Source organism: Grammomys surdaster, unplaced genomic scaffold (assembly GCF_004785775.1).
Source record: "Grammomys surdaster isolate TR1022 unplaced genomic scaffold, NIH_TR_1.0 126118, whole genome shotgun sequence".
Classification (NCBI taxonomy): domain Eukaryota; kingdom Metazoa; phylum Chordata; class Mammalia; order Rodentia; family Muridae; genus Grammomys; species Grammomys surdaster.
The window spans coordinates 326,737-353,768 of record NW_021620926.1 but is presented as its reverse complement, the minus strand read 5'-3'; the positions used below and the strand labels follow the sequence as shown (position 1 = coordinate 353,768).

The following is a 27,032-nucleotide window of genomic DNA, read 5'->3' as shown; positions in this document are numbered from 1 at the left end:
ACACACACTCATGTATATATATATATAACTTGCCTTCTAACTGACATGGAACAAGTAGAAAACCATTTGGTAGCACTCTTAATTCTTTTACCACTTTCGTAGACATTGCGCTACCTTCTTTAGTGTCTGCTACCTCCGATGCTAGTTTATGTATATGTGTGCTATAATATAGTAATATGTGATCATCCCTGCACTATTCCTACCCCTTCTCTAAATTTTAAAATTCCTGTAAACTTGAAGACTAACTTACTGTGGTGAAGGGCCAATAGATAATATAGAAATGCAATATGTTATATATTAATAATTTGTTATCTATTTTTTTATTCCTGAAGAAGAACATTGGCTTACTATGTTAACATGTTCATTGTATGTCTTGAGCATGAAACCACAACCACACTAAAAAGGTTTGAAATTGTGTGAGAGAAATGGAAAATATGCCAGTTTATAATGATGGCTGTGGAAGTATAATGATGTGGCTATGTAGTCAAGGGGCTTAATCAGTATAGTTAAAAAATAACAAGTGCTTCTCTTCATAATTTAGTCACATGCACAATTTTCATGGCAAAAGGCCAAATGCATTTAATGCAATTCAAAGAAAACTAGGAGGGTTGATGGCCGCTAATGAGCAATTGATTAGCAGTAAACAGAGATAGTAAGATTCCGGTTTCAACGCCACTGGGAACAGGAAGCCCATTTCCTTTTGCAGTGGCTCCAAGCTGATTAGTGACACAAGGAGTGGAAGTCAATTCTTGGATAACCTACTGTGTATAAGGATTCAACTATGACCTGGGATCTCATCCTAAAATTGCTAAAATTGATGAAAGGGAGGATGAAAATGTATTATACTATATCATTATCAAAAACAATAATTATTATGCAAAAGTCTTCTCAAGATTCATTTTTTAAAGCTGCTAATTTGTTTGTAGCAGTAGTAGTTTGGGATCTCATGGGACATGGAAGGATACCCAGGGAAGCTTGAAAAGGTTATTTTTGGCATGAGGTCTTGATTCACCAAGGCTCACAGCTGGAGCCTTGATTCACAGTTGGAAATCATAATATAAACATCACAAGAAGGTCCTGAAAGCACTAAAGAGAAGAAAATTGGGGATAGATTTTAAGTCTTGCTCACCTTTGTTGGACTTTTATAATCATAAATTCATAAGAAAGCACAAGAAATTTTTATATTTAGTGATACCTAGATTAACATTTGAAGAGGATGTTATTAGCACAAGTTGAACAAGTCAAAATTGTAACTTCATTATCCTTTTTAAAGCTTCGTTCCTTTAATGTCCTGTTTATATTCTTTAAGTGATCATTTTTACTTTTGAGAGTCTCATAAGAGCTCTGGAACTTCTCAAGAATAAAATGAACACACTGATATCTACCCATAAAACATACTTATATCACAAATATTTTCTCATGTGTGATCATCTTGAGATGAACTTCGCTAAAAGCTATGAGAAAAATTGTCCAATGGGTAAAAGACAATTGTCCAGTAAGTGTCAGTTGTCTTGACAAACTGAGTGTAATTCCCAGGACTGATATCCTGGGAGGGGAAACCTGACTTCCACAAGTCGTCCTCTATAACTCAATGAGTAAATGTGAAATGATTAAAAAGCTATGGGTGACCCTACATACATTTTTGAAGACATGGTGTATGAAACTACAATTCAATCGGGAAGTTCAAAAATGATTTTTAAGCAATATTAAACATATAAAATTTTTATTTTTCTATCTAATTTTACACATAGATTCAAGTGTAGTCTGTTTCTTGTATAAATGACTGAATATATGTATATACACAATATATGCATAAATGCAAAAGTCTTAGTAATGTATGTTCTATCACAAAGTATGATCGTAGTTTGACTCTAACAGAAAACAAATTGTTAGGCCTCTCTTCCAAGAAGTTCAGCCCAAATGTAGCTCAGAATATTAGGCGTTTGTTATATTGAGCACATGTAACCCTTGACATTTGTGTAGACACGTTGGCTTTATTCAGGCTGTAGAGCTTAGATTGTAATGAACGGGCTGTAATTGTGGCTTCTTTGAAAATGTCATTGAATGTCTTTATCCTTCTGTGCTTCTGGGTTACAAAGTAGCTCAGAAGAGTTCCTGCTTTGAATTTGTCTTTGGAAGGCTTCCAGCACTGAGCAGGTGACACCATAAACATATCTCAGTCTTGCCATTTGGGGTGAGCAAGTGGTTGTCCATGGTGGCTCCCTCTGGATGTAAATTGATTTTAATGATTTCTTTCTTTCTCCCGGGCAGGATTTATGTGGGCATCATTCATGTGACACCCTGGGAATGGCAGACGTTGGGACCATATGTTCTCCGGAGCGCAGCTGTGCTGTGATTGAAGATGATGGCCTCCACGCAGCCTTCACTGTGGCTCATGAAATTGGTATGCAACGCCTTTTCTCTTCCCTTGCCAAATCAAACACTTGAAACAGCTGCAACAGTACCCAAAATACTTGGCAATTAATTCCAGATTTCTTCTGGTTCAGATGTACCACTGGGGATTGCATTTGTTTATATTTGAACTCACAGGGTTAACTGACGAAGGAAAAGGAAGGCAAAGTCAGCATCGAAGTAAATGTTTCCTTTTTGGTGGCATTATTTAAAAGTTAAGGGGAAATTTGCTACTGTCTCTTTTTTCTCTCTTTTTAAGCATCCCTAAATGGCTTCTAGACAGAATTTGTCACAGTCGCCTATGGGATGCAGAGGCGTCCCCTTTGGAAGTTCTTCATGACAGTGTTGACTCATCCGGGGATAATCAGTTTGCACAGGAATTTAACATGTTTTGCCCCATCGTGAGTGATAATAGTAGGTTCCTGTCACAGAGAATCAGTAGCTCCTGGTAAATAGCCCAGCCTCCTTCCCAGTAGTGAGGCAGATGGAATCAAGCTGACTCTCCATAGAGTTTACTTTATAATGTCACATATTGAATTAACCAGAGACCCCTAAATCATACAACTATGAGTTGGGGGCAGAGGTAAACAGTTAAACTGTGTCTCTTGGATAAAGAAAAGGGTCCTCCTAATCACTGACCTAGAAGACTGATCAATGGGAAACGGATTTAGTACTTAGGACACAACACATCTTACTGGAATCATTTCCCCTTGTGAAATCATTCTATTAGGAAGCATTGTGAGACCCTATCTTCTTTTCAGAACTATAGGGATAACACTATCTTTTACATGGAGTTGTTTTTGAAGCCAGACTGAGTGGAGTGTACATAGTAGAGATCACTTATATTAACACCCACATATTTTCCTATTTAAATATCTCATTCATTGTCTTAATTTATGCATAACCTCTTTTCATCTTGATTTCTGACACAAGACCATTCAATCATTATTACATTTAGATTTTTTTATATTTTTATTTAAAAGATTTAACTTGTTAAAGCTACAACTTTAACTATTAAGTATAAATTAAAATGTCTACCTCACATTTCTAGTAATGTATATTTTCACACGGTGTCAATTTCTTTAAGGAGCAGAATAACTTCTGGTGAAAGGGACAATTTTGTAAATCTAAATATGATAGTAATGAATAGAATTAGGTAGCTGCATTTCACCTATTATATTTCAAGTATTCATCAGGACATTATTATACTGACACTTGTCTTTGAATCAAACAAAAAAACATTGTGTAAGTAACCATTCAACAGCATCATTGATGCTAATTCAATCTGGAACAGTTTGAGCATCTTTGACTTAAGCCAAGGTGCTGAGTCCCTGTCAGTTCCCTGTGGAATTTTACCCAGGCCACCTAGACACTTTGATCATCTGTGCTGTCTCTATAGAGTAGACAACATAACATCTGCTGTAAATACACATTCTGACTACTGCTTCCTCCTGATATCTTCTCCTACGGTGATCTTTACATACAGTGACAGCATTGGCAGGTTTTCCTACAAGAGAAAAACTGAGCTCTGTACACAGACTCTTCATAGCTTGACTTTCATGTCTCACCACTTGGATCAGAGTGTTTAAGTCTAGCAAGATGACTTTCCTAATCCTCCTCCATTTTCAACAAGAACTCCATGTTGCATTGCACAGGCTGATGAGACAGTGAGAAATATAGAGCCAGACAATGATATGTAAGACAAGGCAATTAGACATAATTAGACAGAAGAACAACATGGGAGAATAGTAAGCTCTTATATCCAGAGTCAAACCGGTGCCTCTGCATATGATTACGTCCTGGTGTCTCCTTGAGTTTCTTGATTAAGTTATCTCTCTTTACTTCATTATAAGCTTCTATGATTTATTTTCCAGTCAGATATTGTGTGCTTAATTTTCTTCTCTGTATTGCAAATGGCCTAAAGAGATACTTAAAGGCCAAAGATAAAAGAATATGGATTTGTTTCCTTTTTCATAAAAAATTTTTACTAACTTCACTTTGAGTGCTTTCTTATTTTATATTAATTTTGCCTAAATATTATGACTATATGATATAAAATGTGAGCTCTAAATTTTTAGCAAATATAATCATACCTAAGATTTTCTCTGGATGAACAGTCTCATGATGAGAGTCTTGTCTCTCAAGCGTCTCGACCTTAACTCACTGGATTATTCAAAGTTTGTATTTTTTACGTGTTACATAAACTGTCAGCTCAATCTAAGCCAACCATGAGTTGGATTATAATTCTATCTCATTCTTATTGGATTTCTTTCTTTTTCTTTTATTATATTTTTGCTACATTTTTAGATTTGTAAATTATATGTATAATCTATATAGTTATAAAAAAAGAATATTCTGAAACTTTGGCTTTCGAGTATTTAGAATCTGGTTGAGTCTTATTCAAAAATGTGCAATTTCATTTATTCCAAACAAATACTGTCAAGTTGTTGCTGCACTCAAAACACAATCTGGGAGGAATTATCCAAGATTTGGTCATAGATTGCCTATTTTTCTTTATTTTTATAAGATGTAAATGAGTATGTTTGATTAAAGATGGCTTCTGTTAATATTTCATGCACTATCAAAAGCTTCCTTTTGCTACATATATTGGTTTCAAATACAGCGTAAAGTTTATATTATGCCCAAAGAAAACAAAGCATCCTCCCTCATGCCCTTATTGTCCAGTTGAAAAAAAACTCTTATGTTGAAAATTAGCGCATGTGATAAACTAAAGCAAAGACAGGGATGATGGTACACCAAAACTGCCAGGACTGGATAGGCTGGTACAGAAAGATCAAAGCTAGCCTGTGCTACATAGTGAGACTCTGTCTGTAAGAAAGAAAGGGGGGAAGGGGGGAGAGGAAGGACAAAAGAAAGAAAGAAAGAAAGAAAGAAAGAAAGAAAGAAAGAAAGAAAGAAAGAAAGAAAGGAAGAAAGGAAGAAAGGAAGAAAGAAAGAGAAAGAAAGAAAGAAAGAAAGAAAGAAAGAAAGAAAGAAAGAAAGAAAGAGAGAAAGAGAGAGGGAGAGGGAGAGGGAGGGAGGGAGGGAGGGAGGAAGGAAGGAAGGAAGGGAGAAAGGAAGGAAGAAAGAATGAACAAAAAAGAAAGAAGAGGGAGAGAAGAAGGGAGGGGGATTATGAGGGAGAGAGAGTGAGAGGGAAAAAAAATAGAAGGGAAGGAGGGGTGGAGCAAGAAAGAGAGAGAGGGAAGGAGGGAGGGAGAGAGAGAGGGTAAGGGGAAGAGGGAGAGAGAAAGAGAGAGAGGGTGAGGAGGAGAGAGAGAGAGAGAGGATAGAAGTTCTATGAAGTTCTATTGTGGGTTATGGAGTGGCATGGATTAGATTACCAGTTTTGAACAGTTCCTCTTGTGCGTCCCGTGTATTAACTCGAATTCTTCTGTCATCCTGATAACCCATTCTAACTCAAAATCAAATGGCAATTGAAGTGTGAGATGCTGAAGGTAGATGGTCACGTGATGTTACTACAAGCTCCTGCAAGAGCAATGTGCATCAATATGTACTAGACTCATAGGCAGTTATAAATTGCCTTCTGCTTTCTAGACTATGCACAGTGAACACTGACTCAATTGCTAGAACATTTTAAAGTGTTGCTTCAAACCATCCATGTGCTTTGGGTGGAGGCAGGAATGTGTTTACAGCTATTTTACAACCCCAAAGGAGAACAGCAGAAAGTTTTCAAGTTGATGTAAGTTTACATTCTAAGTTTATATTTTTTTAACTTGTCAAACTTTTATTATAGACTTGTAATAATAAATATTTCACCTGCTGCACACATGCTCATTAAAAGCAACCATTTTATTGATGTTGAGCCAGCTTCTAATATACCAAGGGGAACAATAGGATTTTATTCAGATTAATGAAATCCATAATTTCCCAGCACTCAAAAGGTTTGTGTTATAGTATTTAATTATAAAATGTGCTAAGTGAATTTCTCCACCAAGAAAGACTGCAATGTGTTTCCTACGTTAAAGCCAGGCAACTTTAAAGAGTGGGACCGATTCCTCAGTCAGACTTAGGAAGTGGTTGAGACACAGCAGGGGGCTGCCTGTGCTTTGCTGTGGTTAGAGGCCTGTCTGGTTGTGGAGATCAGTATGTGACTCTGCCCCATAGATGATTAGATTAAACAAGCCTGTGTTTGGAAAAACTGCAGAAGTGCCCCTCCCGCCAAAAAAGAAAACTTGGTAGACCAAAGGCAAGTCCATGGATTCGGATGTTCTTACTGGCAAGGCAAGTAAGATATAAAATGAGAAGGGAACTGGGATCCAGCTTGTTATTTATCTTCAGATCTGTCATTTTAATCAACGCAAACTAGGCATATTTCCTGTCAAACTTGAACCAGTACCGCCCATGTCTTTCTTGGACCGGGGATGAAAGGCAGTCATAGGTATGGGTTACATGTCCCATAGCACTGTGAGATTTAGTGTTTATTATGACTTTAAAACTAAATTTAATCCCAATCCATGTTTCTCTAGGGTAGATCTATTGATTTTTTTGCCACACAGGTTGACACCAGCTAGTTGGAATGACATTAAAAAGAAGATTGAAGTTGTAATAGGTGGTTTGTTTCCCTTTTCAAATTAGAAAACTGTTCATTCTTTCTTAATTCTAGGTATTCAGTGATACTAAAATGTATTACAAATGCTAACAGCTAGAGAGAATTTGTTGGTAAAGGGCTTACTTGCAAACAAAAAGACATGAGTTCAGTCCCCATAATCCACATTAGAACAAAATACAAATCCAAAACCAGACATAGTTTTCCACACTTGCAATCAGTGCATATGAACCAGTTATCCCTGGCACTTAGTAGCCAATTAACCTAGTGCACTTAGACTATTCCAGGCCAGTCACAGTTCAAATATGAAAATAATAAGATTGTAGACTGTAGCTTGTGCAGAAGGGACAACAGCTGAGATTCTCCTCCAATTCTTCACAGGCAAGTGCCTATATGCACCCAAGCACACATACACTTGCATATACGTGTGTACATACAACACACAAACATGCACTTGGGCGCACCATGAAGTAAATACTATCATGGGGAACCCCCAAAAGAGTAAGCTAACCTACAAAAACATTTCAAGATTTGTCTATGATCCATAACTAACTTAATTATCCCAAGGATCACATTCCAATGCAACCTATCTGATTCCAGAGCCCAAGACTTTAGTAGTACTATATAGTGGGATTTTATAGACTACTTGGTATGAAATTGATCTAAAAGGATAGGCCATCATAATAAGAAAGAGGTTTTTTTTTCTGTTTTTAAATTACATACTCAATATCACATTAAACATTTTTCCTTAATGTTTCTGAAAGAAACATTTCCACATGTTATCACCTCTACATAAAGGTTAGTGTTAAGAAGAGTGTGTCCCACCCAATTATTGGAGGTCATGAGTCTTCTCTTCGGTGGATCTAGATTCTGATCCCCTCTGAACTGTTGACTCACTTTTCAACCCCTGGCCAGACCTTCTTGCACCTTCATAATCCCAGCTGGAAAATTAGGTAAATGAAAACCATGACCTCATTGAGAAACAGATGCCTCTTCTGGGCTGCACTTTCCCGAGTAAACACATTACAGTGTTTCTTGGGACATTTTTGTAGAATGTGGTGCTGTGTCCCCTTGACCATTGGATAGTTTGGGATCAGGAGACAAGAACTCGAAATTCTGTTTAATTTGCAGACCAATGTTTAGCAAAACATTCAATTTCCTTCCTGAGGCTAATGCTGCCCTGTAATACCTGAGTAGAAGGAGGAGCTAACCCAGAGGTTGGTTCCGCTGTAGAAAATGTGTCTTGGCTGAGGGTGTGGCAGTGCTGGGGTAGCTTTTCTTGCATGCATGATGTCCTGAGTTCCATCACCAGTGCTGAATAAAGCAAGAGTGAGAGACACATTTCTGAACCAGCATTCAAGTGGCAGGAATATCGGAAGTTCAAGGTCACCCTTAGCTATGAATCAAGAGTAATAGCAGCCTAGGATAAATAAAACTCATCTTTAAAAACATAGTCTTTTCCTGGGTGCACATTTTTCTAATTCCAGATTTACTGGACAAGAAGGTGAGCTCATCATTAAATCTGTATTTGGAATATCAAATGTGAAAAATCATTTAACAATTTGACACGGTTGCAGACTTATAAAGAAGGCTATTGACAGTTTTCTTTTTCATCTTTGTACTCTACTGATTAAATACAAAGGCAAATGCTTCCCTTATGCAAGATTTGGGTTTTTAATGTGACCTTTAAGAGTGAATGGCCACCTCTTAGTCTGTCTCCAGCTCTTGTGCATTAGTTTGGGTACCCTATTTGAATAAGGGAGCTCTCTCAAAATTACTTTTTCCCCTCAGATTGCCTTGAATCCACCCCATTTTTCCATTCCAATAGTCTGACTCCAAGGAGAAAATCTTCACAGCTGCAGGAGAAACGATGGCCTCTCTCCACGGGGACTGGAGATCGAATGCCCTTTGACTTCTAACACCTCATTCCTCTACTAAGTTCACTGTCTTGTTGCTTCAAAAGCTCCCCAGAAAACACTGTGACAAGAACACCTACTGTCAGTCCTGTGAACACTGACCATGTCCCTTCAGCAGATTCTTCTTGGGTGAATATCCAAATGCCATCCGATGGTCATTGTAAACATCTTTTTAGTGATTTCCAAGCTAACTTCCTCTGAAGAAGCGGTTGTCTGAAGAATTAAAATCTATCCTTGTCAACCAGATCTGCATGCGTTTTGTGTCCCCTTCACAGCTCTTTGAAATCCAGGATTGTCATTTGTGATATTTAAGTTTAAAATTTCCTAGACTCTGTATATGCAATGCCGTGCTCCGTCATCTGCCATGTGCCTTGTACATCTATATGGAACTTATCATTCCAGTTCTCAGTAGTGCTGACAAATTTTAAACTGGCATTAAACATCTTAACATAGCTGATTGGTGACACAGGCTTTAAGTGTTTGCTGTTCGTGACCTTCAGTGTGTGTGTGTGTGTGTGTCACTTCATCCCTGAAGAACATCTGACACTTCTCACATTGATCTTCCTTTTCAAGCTCTGCCTATCTCTGGAGGGAAAGTCACATGGGTCTCACATGAGACTCACATGGTTCTATCTACTCTGCAACTGGTCCACAGTTCGTGATGTACTTGTATGTTCTTCTAGAACCATGACTTTTGCCACCTGTGAGAGAACTTGTTTTCCCCATCCAGGCAGCTAACTGATTTTCTCCAGGTAGGATGGAACATTTGCCTTTAAAAGATAGTCTTCGAGCAGTGTTTCTTATGATTTGAGGAGTCTTACAAAATACACATTTCCTTTAAGCTGTAACAGAGCAGGAGCTGAGATTTGCTCATGTGCAGATTATCAGCCTTTTCTGATTGAACTTGATTATATTTGTCTTTGGTAGCAATTAAGTTTTATAGCTAAATTTAGGGATCTTAAAAATCACAGTGTGATATGAAATAATATACTAAATGATTTATCAAATTGTGCCAAAAAAATAAGCCGCCTAGTTGTCATAATTTAAAATTTTAAGTTTATAGGTGTTACCACTGCATGTGACAGAAACAAAAGCAGGACACTTTGTTCAGACCCTCAAAGTGAATTTGATGTTTGCCATACAAGCTATATTTTAAACCATAAATTAAAACTATGCTCTCTCAATGAAGTGAAAATCCCTTGAGGCAATAATAAAAATGCCTTTGGAAAGTGCTATTTATATCAGTTTGGAAGGAAAAGATTCTGGCTCCATTAAACATGGGTGAATATCTCAGAAAGTATAGTACAAAAAGCACATATTGTTGCATTTAAAACATGGAGTTGACTAAATATCCTGTTACAGAGATCTCATTGGACACTCTTCCCTCTTTTTCTTCTAATGACATAATTCAAAACCACAGTATGAAGCCTCCAGGCATGCTCCACTGTGCTGGCCATTAAAGCTTCTACCTTGGTGAAGTCTAGGGACTGGATGGTAAATTCTCAGTAAGTGCTGGATAGATTAAGTAATCTTGAGTAATCTTAATAAATATGTTTTCTCTGCACTGTGACACTCTTTAAAAAAATTTTACATACCACTCAAAAATTAGAGAGGCCCTTGCCAATCTTGCTTCTCATGTCATTGGGGACCCATCTCACAAACTGTGATGGATATTCATGCTACTGATCAATCCTGTCATGAATTGCAATGGAGAGGCTTTTCAGAGAAATCTTACTTGCCCACACAATTCTATAAATGCTGTTGAAGTCAACAACCAAATAAATAGTACAAATGGAGAATTGGAAGGCCACCGAATCGTACTCGCTTCATTTCAAGCACAAGAGCAGTCAGCTGTGCAGTGAATAGTTTTGTTATGAGGTGTCAGTGATTTAACAAGTTGGCCCAAAGTAGCTGGAATGTGGTGTGAAAGATTTCATCTCTGTTGGGCTGTGCCGCTCTGCACTGACTGGAATCCTGATCACATGGTCAACATTCCTGCATTTTCTGTATAGAGAATCTCGGGGAAAAGTGAGCAGTCTGTTCTGTTGTCTTATACAAGATATTGGTGGTGTTATATGACTCTGAAAACTTTGGTGAAATAACTGGCTACTTGAAGTTTTTAAGCTTTTAGATTTATAGAAGAAAATCAATGTACTCTTAGAGTATGGAAAAATTGATATATCATAACAAAATTTACTCAGATTATAAGGATCTGAGGATACTGACACTCTGAGAATTGATATCTGAACAGATGAGGTGGAAATGGTCTAGCAGCAAGTATGGGAGGGTTATGTGCACACACATTCTGGACATGTGACTTAGAACCGTTCATTACTCATCTTCATGGAATCCAGGACTTCACTTATCTATAGTACTTCTTAACAATTATGTTGATTTTTTTATCCACAATACAGTAGAAATGAGCATATTTTCAAAATATGTTTTTATGAGACTAGTAGTTATATGTTTCACTAAATATAATAAACAGAAACATGAAAAGGACTGATATTTTATGCAGCAAGAAATCCACTACATGTTACTTCTATTTGTTTTTGTTTTTCGGGTCATGTCCAAGAACTACTTATATACTTGAAAAAGAAAACAGAAGTCACTGACTTTCAAAAAGCATCTACTGTTTGCATTTTACACACTATTGAGTCAGATACAAAGGTTCTAGCAGTAGATGCTAGAAATGCACTTTGATCTGCTGGGGTTTGTATCCTAACAATAAAAATAATTTGTGGTGAGACTATGACATAATCCCACAGAAGCCTCTCAAATTCATGATTCTAAATAAGGTTTTACATGCCAGTGAGCATATGTGAACCACATGGACTCTAGCATTATCGATTTCTTCATTTATTTTTCTAATTTTCATCCAAATGTTCACCCAAAGCAGCTATTTCATAGCAGCATAGAGCTTTCATAGGCAAGGGGATCAGTCTGGATACATTAGACTGTTAAGTTCACCTTTGATTAGGTGCAAAAAAGTGCTAGAGAACTTTTTAGGTGGAAGTAGAAACTGAGAATATTCTGTAATTGGAAATCCTCTTCTTCTTTCTGTCATTTGCACTCTCTCTTTTCTCCTCTAGGACATCTACTTGGCCTCTCTCATGATGATTCCAAATTCTGTGAAGAGAACTTTGGTTCCACAGAAGACAAGCGTTTAATGTCTTCAATCCTTACCAGCATTGATGCATCCAAGCCCTGGTCTAAATGCACCTCAGCTACCATCACAGAGTTCCTGGATGATGGTCATGGTATGTAGCTTTCTAGACAACATAGGATCAGAAAAACAAGTTCAGATTCTCAGGAGCTTTACACATGATGACCTCATGATGCTCAGCTTACCCTGTGAGACAATGGTTATTGGGAGAGTGTCAGAAAAGAAGCAAGCAAATTGATTCGCTCTTGGCATACAATGCCAGCATTCTTGGTGGCATTACAGTTATGGTATTTTTGCTGTTGACATAAGAAGTTCAAAAGGGAAAGAGGGTGGGAGACCACACAGAATGTTTAGCAATGAGAGCCCTGAGAGTCTGGCTTTTATTTCCTCTTACACCACTAAGTTCCTGTGAGAACATTGGCAGACATTTTGGTTTGCATGATACTAATAAGACTCTCAGAATTACTTGTTGCTTATCTATGTAAAGTTTTGGTTAAGGTATAGGATGTAATTCTACTGGATACCCTTTGCAGCTCTCTAGATATTCATTGACTAGAAAAATCTAATTTCATCCAGACAGCAGATTCTCCTGGAAATGGAATAAAAACTACAGAACAAAAATAGCCCAACCCATGGTGGGAAAAGACTTCAAGAACTTCAAAGGAAAATTGCTGGCTTTATCCTTTTCAGACAGTTCAAGAGCATAGCATACTTTATTAAACTCCATAAGAGTAGGATTAGTGCTGTAAGTTATAAGAAAATACAGAGGAAGTCACAATTTCTAGAAATAATAAATCCTACTCCCTAAGTAGTCTTCGAAACAAGCTGTTGCAAATTTCCTCTCGCCCTTTACTGTTTTAACATCACAGAAATACGGCAAGCTGGACATTCACAGTTGGATAGAATCCTTGAAAGCATATACTTCTACTTTCTCATCTCTCAGAAAAGAAGCTGTTCTGTCTTCTTTCTGCTCTTTTAAAATGGATCTTTTTCTAAAATAGGTGGCTAAGTTTTGGATTTTGTAGATAATACTTTCCATAAAATAATGTAATGAGTCATTGCTCAAAGTAGAGTCAAGGCAATCAGTGATAACCATCTTTACCCTGAGTTTTGAAAAGTTTTGGTCTATAAACACCTAATTTCTTAATGTGTTAGGCATTTTGGACTTCAACTAAACAGTGCCAAAGCAATCAACAAATTAAATTAATTTAAAACACGGGGATGTTTGCTACAACGTGGATTTTTATACTATGTAGCCAAGATGTATTCGTTACTTCATGATTCCCTAAATTACTGTAAATTGGTAAAGCCCTTGTGGATACTAGAATTTGCATTTTATAATCCTAAAAGCAATCTAGTTGAGCCTTCTTTGGAAGTTTTCCCAATATCAGCAGCATGGTAATAAAACTTGTACACCCAGCATTCTGCAGGCTGAAGCCAAGATTGTGAAGTCCACAACAGCCTTGGATGCAGAGCAAAGCTATGCCTCAAAAATGGATGGATAGATGGATGGATAGATAGATAGATAGATAGATAGATAGATAGATAGACAGATAGATAAGCAAACAATTAGATACGTAAATATTTTATCAATAAAAATATAGGAGAAAAGACACTCCCATACCTAAAATACTTAGAAACACTACTAACATGCATAGGCCTTTCCCTTCAACTAAGTGAAAATGACAGTTCTCTTTAGTTTGGTTATAGCCACATCCTGAAGTAAAAGATCTCCTAGTCATCCTTGTCTCAATGCTGAACACATAGAGTGTCTCTCTCTAGTAGCATCTTAACTACCTACTCCTGAGTGTACCGTTACTGTTTTAGTTTTTAAGGAATAGCATGAATATTTTATTTTAAAATTATATATTGCACATTCCAAAAGGCTTAGTTCAACCCTGAATCTCTAAGTGAATGGATCAAGTTGCTAAGGCAGCAAATTCGTATGGCAAAAGTAGGTCAGCTTTTCACCCTGTGTACGCATTAGCTCAGCTGCACTGCTGTGTGGAGTTGTGTTCCTTTGACTGTTATTTGAGAATGGTGCCTTTATTTCATGTTTGTGGAACAAGATCTTAGTTTCAGGACAACTACTATGATTCCAGCATTATTTCAGCTTTTAACAGTATTTCTATATTTTAAAAGGCTTGTACTCTGATTAGCTTTTAGTTTTCATCATACTTCCCAACTTTTGCATCAGTTTCTGTTCAAAGGTGCTTCTGAGAACATCTAAGAACACAGTCATAGTAGAAACAGATATATTCATTTTCACTAATAAAGATTGTCAGAGTCTCCCAGAGGTTGATTAAATGAGCAAAAGAATTGCCAGAATTCTTTGAACAAGAAAAATATATATTTTCTTATATAATCAAATCTAGATACTTGCACTTTTGAATATGTTGACTTCTGTTAGGTGGCCTTTCATTTTAACTGAGAAAGAAAAATAGTATGGTTCCAATCACATCAAATGATGAAGGTAGCTTCAGCATAGGAAAAGGTGGTGTACAGCAGGAGCCAAGCTTGCCGTGGATCCTGTCAAGAGATCACGCAGAAATATCCAGACCTGGCACTCTAGCTTTGTTATTTAAATGAGAGTTCAAAAAATTAATAGCCTGGTAATTTTTATTTAAAAACATCTACAAGACAGTTTAGTGACAGTATGGTAGCAGGAACTGGCAAGTCCCTTTTTTTTTTCTTTTTGATGATTGGGGTGCTAACATTTGAACTATAGGCATAGAGAATCAAGAAAAAAACCCAAGCCTACCATGATATAAAAACAAGCACACAGTCACACATTCGTTCAAAACTAACAGATTTCATCACATCATAGTTTAACAGTTTTTTTTATAAACTTTTTTTATATGAAGCCAAACATGTGACCACTTGCAACACCTGAGTTGATCTGACAATAAGGAAGTAACAAAATCAGGAAACTGCCCACCTAAAACCAAAACCCAAACCAAAACTGAAACAACAACAAAACATACAAACAAACAAATAAAATTGTATAGTAACTTGGTACCATTTTCCTAAATATCAACAATGTGATATCTACCTGTGTAGACACTGGCCAGATACAATGATTTATATATAGAGAAGAGGGGCTTTCAGGAAATTTACTTAGCAAAGATATATTGAGACACTCAGATAAAAGCAGGAAAGCGTGCCATGTTCAATTCAAGTAAGTATTGTAACAAAACGTGTCTAGTGTTTCAATGATGCCTAAAGAGCACATGAGCTGAAAACACATTTGGTGTGACATCACCTCCTTCCTACTTGCACCTCCAGCAGTGTTAAAGCAAAGAGAAGTTATAGTCGAATTAAACTCAAAGCATTTGATTTATTTTTTAAATTATTAGCCATAAGTAGCTGGACATTTGTAGCACTCCACTACTGCCAGGTTTGAATTCATTAGTACTGAGTGTTTCCTGATTTAGGTCCAAGAAGAAATGTGCAGTGGTTCGGATATGACTGGGAAGCCAAAGTGCACACTCTTAAGTAACTGTATCTGGAGACTTGTGATTCAGAACAGGAATACTCGTGCCTCTTGGGACTCTCCCACCCCTGGCCAAGGGCTTTGCAGAAATGTTGCAGTGTTTGTACAAGTTAGCTGACTGGGAAGGCAAGCCTCCGAAATCAGGGTAAGCATAGGCAGAGAAATTGTGCAAAGGAGGCAGGTTATTGAATTTCCTTTACCAAAGGTTTCCTTAACCTTCAGTGAGGCCCAGGAAGATAGCTTTATTTGCTGTATCTGGAAGTCCTCTACCAGATGATGAGAAGGACTAAGTAGGTACAACTCAAGAACACCAGCAACCTGAGCTGATAAGGGAAACATATCGAAATTATCTTACTGCTTATTTAAAGAAACAAGGGTAGAGCTACTCATCAGGCACAGAACTTTGGACTGAAAATACTAGCAGAAGCTATATATCTGGGTTCTTTGATGATTTCCAATGGTAGGTGCAGACATAAAGCCAGATTTTAAGGTAATATTAAGAAATTGAAGTCTTTTATAGTCATATCTTGATTTTTCCATTATAAGTATGATTTTTGAAAATATGAGCAAATAACACATACTCTAAGGCCATGATGAGCTATGATTTAAAGCTTAACCTCACTCCCTTACTGTTTTATATGATGATGAGTATATAATGCTCCCTCAGGCTGCACACTCCTAGAAGGACTTTAATCAGCATCTTCTGTCAGCATCTTCTATTCCTTTGGCAATGTTCTTGTTCCTTTATCACTAGACCCAAAACAGCTTCTCAAAGAATGGGAAAGCGTACATCTCACTATTAATGATAGACATGCATCCAAGAGCCCCAAAGAAAGCCATAAATATGAAGCTAGAAACAAAATGGGAACAGCAAAATGTTTTATAAGGTAAAGATGCTTCTTCTGGATTATTCATTAGGTTTTTCCAAGCTATTGACATTTGGGTCGATGATCAATCTTATTCCTGAGTGCTGAAAGAGAAAAAAAGAAAGAAAGAATTATGTATGGTGCTAAAAATAGAATCAGATAAAATCATTAAAAAAAATAGTCCTATAATCCCTACTTATCATTAAGAAAAAGAACAGCCTGAGAAACCTGAGCTTTTTAAGTTTTGTTTCCTGGAGGCAAGCTGTAACTTCCATCATTTATTGGTGGGCTGCAGAGACTTATGAAAAACAACCATAGTCTTCCATTCACCCATTCCAAATGACTCTTTTGGGGTTTTAGTTGTTGGCCTTATTTCAGAGTTTTAACCTTGTATGCATGGAAAAACAGGTATATCATGTGTATACGTGTCTACCGACTTTCACTTGTAAGTTATCCATCTTATGTGCACCAAATGTGACAAAGGAAGAAGAAAGGAAGGGGAAAGGGGGACAGAGGGAGGAAGGGAAGAAGGCCCCATGTGGCAGTCTAGAATAGAACAAAGACCAGGTAGAATTTCCAGCTAGTAGAAATGTTTTAAATATGAAATAACTAAAAGAAGGAATAGATCAGATAAAGAAAACGTCAACAGTTGGTTGGATTCCAATAAAGGCAAAGAAATTTAAATGCTGAAGGAGTAGTCATTTTCTAGTTTCAGTCTTCCTCCAAACCATATGCGCTTTTCAAAGTGGAAGACATAGATCGGTTAATCCATTATTACATCATTTTTAAATACTATGTACTGTCAATTTCAAAGCCAGGCATTGCAATGATTTTTGTCATTTCCCAGCATAAGGTTTCCATGTGGTGGAGATATCTGTACTATTTTGTTCCAAAAGGAAACCATTACATATAAAAACAAAGTCACTAAAGCACATTCTACATAATAGGCAGAAATGAGTGCAGAGACAAATCTTTATAAAAAATATCAGTAAGTTAATGTCAATTACTCAAGGAAAAAATGTTTTAGTTTCAACAAAAAATTTCACTTCCATGTGACTTCTATAGAAAATGTTATTTTAATTGTACTGAGTTAAGTTTTGTAAAGATGCACTTCATCTTGACGTATCCTTATCAGAGACTGGTTCCAAACTGCCTGCATTTTACATTCCTTGGCAATCCTTGCCTCCTGTAAAGTAGGATGGGTATCAGTGGGAGTCTTCCCAGATAATACCTTGTTAGGAAGTCTATGGTCTATACTTTTTAAGGAAAGCAAAGCAAAGGAAAACAAAACAAAACAAAACAAAACATTGTAACAGCAGTTTTGATGACCTGGAAAGCATTCTCCCTGACTCTGAAATTTGTTGCTAAAGGGATTTGTTGACAACTTACTAACATCATCAATCTGCTAAGGCTGCTCTGGTTTCCACAGCAGCTGGTTCATGAAGCAACGAAGATAACATTTTTTTCCAAGAGTTCCAAAGTGCCTGCTCTTCCTCTGTCCCATAAAGAATGCTTAGTGAGATTTTACTATCATTCTTTCCTATTGACTTGATGTTAATGTTCTTCTTTTAACTTGGTGTTTTTCTCCCTAAGTTCTCTTTGGCGAGATTCTCATTTTTAATGCTTTTTCTGGCTGGCCTTAAGAAGCTTTACCTCTTCAAACGCTCTGGCTCAGTTAAATGGAAATTTGCTATTTATTCATTTTCATATAATGCCTCTATCACAGATGGACAGATAGGTGTGTGTGTTCTCTTTGTAGCAACTTGATTATACAGTTGTAAAAATGTTTGCAGTATACTCCTAACATGCTGAATAGTTATTTTCTCAATGTAAGGATTTAAATGTGGAAGAATTTTTGTTGACAAAAGGTATACCTAAATGGTTGTTCAGCTCAGTTGAACATAGAAGTAACTACCATTCTTTCATCTATTTCTGTCCTGTCTTTAAATTTTTCAAAGCCAATTCTATCTTTACAATACATAGGGAAAAGAATAAGCATCTCGCAGATCCCATAAATGAATTAGGGAGAGGTTAACTAACTCAGCTAAGAGTATACAAGCATGTGGTATTTCATTAGATTAGATCTTAGGCCAGCTGGTTCTTGCCTTAAGCACTGTATCTGTCATTTAAGGATCTGCACATGTGTCAGCCCCTGAGAACCAAAAACATCTTTCTATAGGTCTGACAGAGGCAATATGGTATGCCAGGATGGTGGCAGCCCCAGAACACAAAGCCCAAATAACAATGTAACATTAGTTAAGACACTGAAAATTTATATTTCTTGGCTTTTCTTTAATATGAATAAAAAGAAGTCAACCTCCTGGGATTTTCATGTGAATTAAACATATGTAATATATTGTAAAGGTCTCTGAATGTGTAACAAGTATTAGTTATTATTGCTATTATAAAGTGGAATAATTGTATAATCAAGTAAAAAAAAATAATTAAAAGCACCGAAGCCAGTGGGCTTCTGTGAGAGAGTATACAGCAAAGAAAATGATTTCAGCTCACAGTGCCTGGCTTCTTAAGTAAACATTTTGAGTGAAAAGGAGAAGTTCCAACTTTTGTGAATTCTCTATAGCATCCCACAGTAAGATTCCAGCTGCTTTTGGCTGCCATTCTAAATACCCAACAAGTCCACTATCAATTGGTTTAATAGAAATACAAAGGTAAATAATACATTAGAACGTCTCTGGTCCAAGTTACCAAAGAGTCTTGCTTTTTATCACTACTTTATTCTAGAGATCTTGAAAGACTTTTATTTCAAAGTTACCAACTTGTGAAAAATACTTAGTCTGTCTTTCAGTTTAGTGGGATATTACAGAGAAGAACAGGATACACTCCATTTTTTTTTTTTTTATTCTTGACGACATGTATGTGACTGGAGCATTCTAGGCATTCAGTAAGTATTTATTCAATGAGTGCAAGAACAAATAATGACCGTGGATATCATTAAGTCTTAGTGACTAGGAGACAGGCTCTGGTCACATGAGGAAGAGGTGAGTTATCACCGGTGAGTGGGGTGTCATCAATGAGCTATTGCTCAAAGCTGTAAATGACAGTTACTATACAGCTCCCCATAAGAGTTCCTCCAGGCCCATCCTCATTCCCTCAGTGATGTATTACAACTATTACAAAATAGTCATACAGAACAGTAGCACTGGCAGCCTGACATCCACCATTACAGACAGTCCAAGAGTGCCCTGCTCTAAGAGAATTCTAGAATCCAGTAAGTTAGGAGCCCTGCCCACTGCATCCCCAAGGGGACCACTCTACAGACTTGTAGGTTCATCATGTTTTCATTCCTCCTGGAAATTTACATTTCGAGGTCCCTGATAATAGCAGTTTGAAACCTAAACCAAGGCTGCTGCTAACTCTTGATTATTCTCTTAGGTAACTGTTTGCTAGACCTACCACGGAAGCAGATTCTTGGTCCTGAGGAACTCCCAGGACAGACCTATGATGCCTCTCAGCAGTGCAACTTAACGTTTGGGCCTGAATACTCTGTGTGCCCTGGCATGGATGTCTGTGCCCGGCTGTGGTGTGCTGTGGTGCGCCAAGGCCAAATGGTGTGTCTGACCAAGAAGCTGCCTGCTGTGGAGGGCACTCCCTGTGGGAAGGGAAGAATCTGCCTGCAAGGCAAATGTGTGGACAAAACTAAGAAAAAATATTACTCGGTAAGTGGTTTTCTTGTCAACTAAAACCTAGAGACCCAACACAGGAAGTGCTTTTCCAAGCATGCATGGTCGTTGTGATCAGAGGGCTTTATTTCCCAGTTAAAAGATGGTGTCCTTCAATAATCTATAAAGTTTTATTTCCCATCTATGACAGCCCTTCCTGTAACCAAACAAAGGAAAACGCGCAACTAGCAGGGGTTTCTTGGCAAATTCCAGCATCTCACAAGTAAATCCAGATTGACAAATTTCACAAATCAACTGAGATGAGCACTCAACATGGAGCCTCTGTGTGCTTTTTTGGAGACTTGCTTTTGAAATCCTCTTCTTAAAGTTATCAGAACATGTCTGCTGAACAGTAAGGAAACAGTGGTGGAGCAGATGTTATGGTCCTTGCTCATGTCTTGTAAGGTCCCACATGGTCACTTTTTCCCAATAGAAAATGTATATAATATTAGGAGCTATGGTGCCCTAGAGGCCGTCCCCAAGAATATGCTAACAATGCAGAAGACAGTTCATATCGCCTGTGTCTTGTCAGATATCCTGACACAGGTGACCAGAAACTTATATCTCCTAGTCAAAATAACTCATATTATTACACCTAATATAGTTTCTCGGCTTCCTCCTACCGTGTCTCCATAGGAAAAAAAAACAAGGGTTTGATATCTAGGGTTGTCTTTCCATATGGAAAGCACAATGTCTGAGCACACAGACTGAAGGTGCCTTGCATTGTCTGTCACATCTAATTGGGAATTTACCAGAGCCCAGCTCAAATGCATTCAAGAATGAAGTAGTCTATCATAGACAGAATGTGTGATGTCAACAAACAGACCTCAGAACTTAAGGACTAAATAGAAAGAAAAAATGTAAATGCCCAACATCATACAAAGGTTTCAGCATGATGTATTTTTCATTATTGGTCCAAGAGTTAAGTACAAAGAATGTTAACAGTTATCTGTGGTTATAAGCTAGAGTTCTACAGTATCAGAAGTAGGGAAATACAATGTCTGGAGAAAACAGGATGCAATCTTTGACATGTGCTCGTTACATAGGGTGACGCTTTAGATCCTGTGCTGCTAAAAATGAAGTTCTGAATAAAGATGACTTGCTTAGCATTGGAAATGGGCTGCAAACCCTTAATTGGCACATAAGCACCCATTGGGATGATATACTCAAGGGACTGCAATATACATGTGGGATATTTTTCCAAAGAGAGTTAAAACATCTTCTGCTTTCTGTTTCAGACATCAAGCCATGGTAATTGGGGGTCCTGGGGACCCTGGGGTCAGTGTTCTCGCTCCTGCGGGGGAGGAGTACAGTTTGCCTATCGCCATTGCAATAACCCTGCACCTCGGAACAGTGGCCGCTACTGCACAGGAAAGAGAGCCATATACCGTTCCTGCAGTGTCACACCCTGCCCCCCTAATGGTATGCTGCCCTCAGGTGTCAGTAAGCACATATGTCATGCATTATCCCTATTTTCATAGAAATAAACAGGGAAGGCTGGAGAAGTAGCATTAATTTCATACTGGACAGAGGCACACATATGTGAGTTACTAACAAATATGGGGGGGTGGTTTTTAATTTGTCACAGACAACAGTGTTTCCAAGAGATGGAGAGACAACACTTCTGTTTTCAATTCTGTTTGTATGAAGGTACTTTCTTAACAGGTAGTGCATAAGGAGCTCTTATGAACAGAAATTATTAAGATTTTATGTTAAACTTAAAAAGGTGTGAATGTCAAACGTTTTGTTTTCTAGGTAAATCTTTTCGCCATGAGCAGTGTGAAGCCAAAAATGGCTATCAGTCTGATGCAAAAGGAGTCAAAACATTTGTAGAATGGGTCCCCAAATATGCAGGTGTCCTTCCAGCAGATGTGTGCAAGCTTACCTGCAGAGCTAAGGGCACTGGCTACTATGTGGTCTTTTCTCCCAAGGTAACTACCTCTCTGTGTCTGGAACAGTGGGCATTCTGGGCAGAAATGACTTCATAAAAAAAATTCTGTAAATGCTGAATGTACGCAGTCATTATTGTCAGGACAGATTTGGGAAGGTTTTGTTTTGATCTCTATACATTTCTGCATTTCAAACTTTACACAGTGGTCTAAAAACATTTTAACAGAACCAGCACATGTTTTAAAAATGAGTTTTTAAAAAATATAGTTCACTGTGTGGGAAAATAGATTATCATATCAACTTCAAAATAACCTAGAAAAGAATGTGCATCTTTCCAGACAAATTTTGTGAGAGGACTATTAGGGAAGAAAGATTTCTATTATCCAGCTATTTAAGAATTTATGTATTCAATCTTAACGATAGGTTTCAAGGTCATTGTCTCTGACTCTAGATTTAGAGTAAGTATTAGACCCTCACCACGAATCAAAATCCTTCCAGTCACTTGCATTCTAAGATATGTATATGGTTATTCCATATCTTTCACAGATAAACATTTTCTAAAATACTAAAGGGATTTTTCATTATTTTCTGTATTATGCAGCAATTTAAAAACACTACTTATCTAATTTTTAAACATATGATGTGTTTAAAAACACCCCTGAAATCAGCCTTCATCTGTATCTGTATACTTATATCTTTACATCATATACCACTGAAAAATGAACCAGTGTCCAATTCATGTGTCTTTTAATATATCATATCTATTTAGATATTAAGTAATACATTTCCCTAAAAGTATTAAATAGAAGTAAAAACAAAGAACTAAAACTGTAACTAAGAAGATAACTATTAACATTTTGAGGGATAGTCTATTTCAGTTTACAAAGAAACACACAAAATCACAAACCCACATGTCTGAGTCATATGTACACAAATGTAAAATGCATTTTACATATATATGAATATGCATGCACACAAGCACATCACAGCTATGTTTTAAATGGCTTTGAAACAACAACATATCCTTTTTCCTTAATTCAGAACCAAGTATTCATTCTATTCCATACCTTTTCAGAAACACACCTTGCCAGGATCTGTTTTCTGCATGAATGTGACTTTACTTCGATGCTTGAAACTTCAACACACAATAACTATGACAGGTTTTAAATAAGTCTAGATTTTTGAATTTACTGCTAAACTAACAGTTACTGAACAAAGAATCTTTGTATTCTTAAGCTTTCTAATGTTCAAATCTCTACAGGAGGAATAGCCTTCCATGAAATTAAAAGATTCTTTTCACCAGTGTAAAAATACAAGACGATACAGTGGGACTGTGTTATGAATACAAAAATGGAAAATAGTAATTTGAATCAACAGATATATTCAGCAAGAAGTTTAAGAGAGAAAGTGTATAACCAGACCTTCCCAATAAAAATGTATTATGCATATTCTATAATCTTCTAGAAACTAAATGGTTGATTGCTTTTTGATAGATTAGTTTTTAAAATTTATTTTATCTTTTAATTATATATGCATGTGTGTGCATGTATGTTGTTATGTGCACATGAGAGCAGACACCAGGGAAGGCCAATAGCATTGGATCCTTCCTCGAGTTAGAGTTACAGGTTGCAGTGAATCACCTTTTGTGAGTCCTAGCAACTGAAGTTGGGTCTTCTACAAGGCAGTCTATGTTCTTAAACAATGAGCCATCACTGCCTTATTTCTCAGAGTATAATTTATTACAATAAAAGTTCACAAATTACAATTTTCTCCTTACGTAAAGGAACCAAATCCTTGAGCCTAGATAGCCCTATTGCTGATAATGTTCTCATATGCAGGTTACTGATGGGACCGAATGTAGGCCATACAGCAACTCCGTGTGTGTCCGAGGAAGGTGTGTGAGAACTGGATGTGATGGCATCATTGGCTCAAAGCTACAGTATGACAAGTGTGGAGTATGCGGAGGAGATAACTCCAGTTGTACAAAGATTATCGGAACCTTCAATAAAAAAAGGTAACATGACAGTACCCTGCACTTGTGTGAATTAAACAAGGTCTTAGACTCCTGCAAAGCTGATACTGGAGACACGTTAACTCATCTTCTCCTTGAAGAGAAGGTTTAATGTTGGTTTAGCAATGCATTCCACATAGGAGCAGGGGAGGAGAAGAGTGGAATAGGGTTCTGCGGCTGACAAAAACTTTTGTCTCTAGAAGCAGATAAACTGGAACACCAACCATGGAGGGATAATTTAGGATTAAAGAGCCAAAAGAAAAAGTGGGCACTGTTCTTTAAAGTGGGATCGGCAAAGTTGCATTTCCTAATGCCTCGCATGATTGGCCTTATCTTGAGTTCATGATATTTTAAAGTTTTATTTTATGTGTGTGTGGGGTTTGTCTGTCTGTACATCTATACACCAATTGTTTGCCTGCAGCTGAAAAAGGCCAGAAGAGGGCATCTGATCTCCTAGGAACTGAAGGTATAGAAAGTTGTGAGCCACCATGTGGGTGCTGGGAACTGAATCCAAGTCCTCTGGAAGAGCATACACAGTACTTCTAACCACTGAGCCATCCTTCTTCAGCTCCTTTCATGCTATTTTTAATCTATTCTAGGAATATTTCATGCATTTATACAATGTATTTTGGTCATACACTCAGTCCTCCTGCTTCCACTCCATGACGTGATGTTTCCTCTCTTCATCTATCTTCCATTGCTGCCATTTGGATTTTTTTGGTTTGTCTATTTGTTTTGTTTTGTTTTTTGTTTGTTTTGTGAGGGTTTTTTTGAAGACATGGTCTTGGCATGCAGACCAGGGAAACCTTGAACCCTTGAATGTCTGGTCATCACATTGCCTCTATGCTGGGATTCGGTGTGTAAGATGCCACTCTTGGCTCTCTTCACTATTTTTCTAGCAAACAGTGTGTTTTCCTTTAGAAAACATTTCTCCCTGCAAAATTTAAGTTAATTGAGCCACTGTGGCAATGAGGTGATCTGGTTTCTGTCCACTCCATAAGGACAGACACACAGAAATGTCTCCTGTTTCCATACTTTTGCTTTAAACTCATGAGATCTTAAATCACAGTTTCTGGAATCAAATACACTATTGTCAGAAGGATACCTGGTATTACTGAAGCATCTGACAGACCTCTCCCATGTTGAGTGTCTAGGTGGAGTATACCTGCATGCTGACATGCATGGCTACTTTGTTTTCTCCAAATTGTCAGCAATCTGCTGACCACATTAGCAGGTTCATTAAAAGGACTAAGTACTATACTAATTTGAAAACCTTAAAATTCTGTTTCTTATAATTTTAAAAGCTGAAGAATTAATCTGATGATAGATACATATTATTAATCTTCCTAAATATTGACATCAGGACCATTTGAACATAATGTACCATCATACCAAGCCTGAAGAGCCAGTTATATTTTATATCTTTCCATATCTAAGATATGCAAGACAGCTTACAGACTAGAACCTCATACTTTTGTTTTACAAATGAGGAAGCTAAAACTTGAATGTTTAAGACTTACATAATTCACCATAGTGGGTGAATGCCAAAACAGAGTGGAGGCTGTACCTGAGGTCGTGGGTGTGGGGTACATTTTGTAATGTAAGAAAAGATAGGAAGAGAGAAGTGGAAAGAGCGCAGACAGAAAAGGAGGGAAAGGCAGAAAAGAATGAGGGGAGAGTAAGAGGAAGGACATTAGAAAGAGACCAGAAAAGTGATACCGAAGGAAGATGATACAGAGAGAAAGAATATGGTTTAGAAAGAGGAATATAATGTTTAAGGTAATACCTCACCAATCCTACTCTGTATGCTCCTCTACATGAAGTTGAAAGCTTCTTTACAAAGTGCTAAATGCAATGCTTACGTTTTCTGAATTTGTAACTACGTGTGCTCTTGAAGTCACATGCATTGAGGAAGAAATTCATGATGAACAACTGACATGCAGGAAATCCCTTTCTGAATTTATCATATTTTATAACAATTATGTTTAGACCATGGGCCTGGCTTTTAAACCCAGCACTGACAATACCAAGCTCTGTGATTTACTCATTCAAAGATTTTTACTGTGTTCTCACTTTCTATTTTTTTGTGTGTAAAATGTGACATCATCTCCAACAGTCCTTCCGACCTTGAAGCCCTTGTAGGATTGTATGTCATGTAACAGTTTTAGAAACTACCACAAAATTGAGGAACAATGTCTTATCTTAAGTAATATTAAAACAATAAACATAATGAATCCAGATAGACAGAAACATCAGTACCTCAGGCAACACTGCTCTCTCTATGGTGCAGAGGTTCTGCCATATGTGAGGCAGACACTAGACTTCAGACACAGGACTTCCTTTGTTCAAGTCAAGGGATGTAAACTTAGATTTTTAACATATAATCTTGAACCTAGGAAGAGTTAGAAATTACACAATTTAATCTCACAATAGTCAATCTGCACATGCAATGCTACATCTATTCAAATTACTGAGAAACATTTGAGGGCATATTAACAAATAATATACCTTTAACCTTTAGTATGGCCTATTGTAAAAGCAAATATTTTGGCAAAAGATGAAGCCTTCTACTTGGCATAGTGTCCCAGTACTTAATTAGCATTGATGCTATAGTTCAACAAGGTTTGTGGACATTAGAGACATTTGTTCCTCCTGCACAGATGATGTAACTTTCAAGATCAGCTTATTGTTTTTCCCAATAAATCTCCTCAACCAATTTATCATATTGTCAGGTGAAGATGAAACATTCAAACATCATGAAACGTTAAAATCAGATTTTCTTAGAATAATAGTAAGTACCCATGGTCTAGTGACAAGTTTTGTCTTTCATTTAATTTCTCACCCCAGAAAATCTAATAAGGCTTCTAGAGGCAGAGACTCAGTTTGCTCTAATGCCAGTTCAATAAGCAACTAAGCCTGTCCTCATCAGTAAGTCTGCACATTGGAGCACTATAAAGAACAGCCCCTGTAGCCCACCTTGAAAGACAAAGATTTGCCAGACCCGGAACACAGGATTAGGGCTTACTAA

General features: G+C 37.3%; 1 protein-coding gene across 1 annotated transcript in view; it reads left to right on the top strand.

Annotated features, from left to right (window-relative positions):
- Adamts5 (ADAM metallopeptidase with thrombospondin type 1 motif 5) overlaps positions 1-27,032 on the top strand; it is a 40,914-nt gene that overhangs the window by 9,630 nt on the left and 4,252 nt on the right. The window contains exons 2-7 of the mRNA XM_028756345.1: positions 2,272-2,404; positions 11,991-12,158; positions 19,817-20,100; positions 21,342-21,525; positions 21,859-22,034; positions 23,832-24,007. Of these exons, the coding sequence (XP_028612178.1) occupies positions 2,272-2,404; positions 11,991-12,158; positions 19,817-20,100; positions 21,342-21,525; positions 21,859-22,034; positions 23,832-24,007 (1,121 nt within the window). The remainder of the gene's footprint in view (positions 1-2,271; positions 2,405-11,990; positions 12,159-19,816; positions 20,101-21,341; positions 21,526-21,858; positions 22,035-23,831; positions 24,008-27,032) is intronic.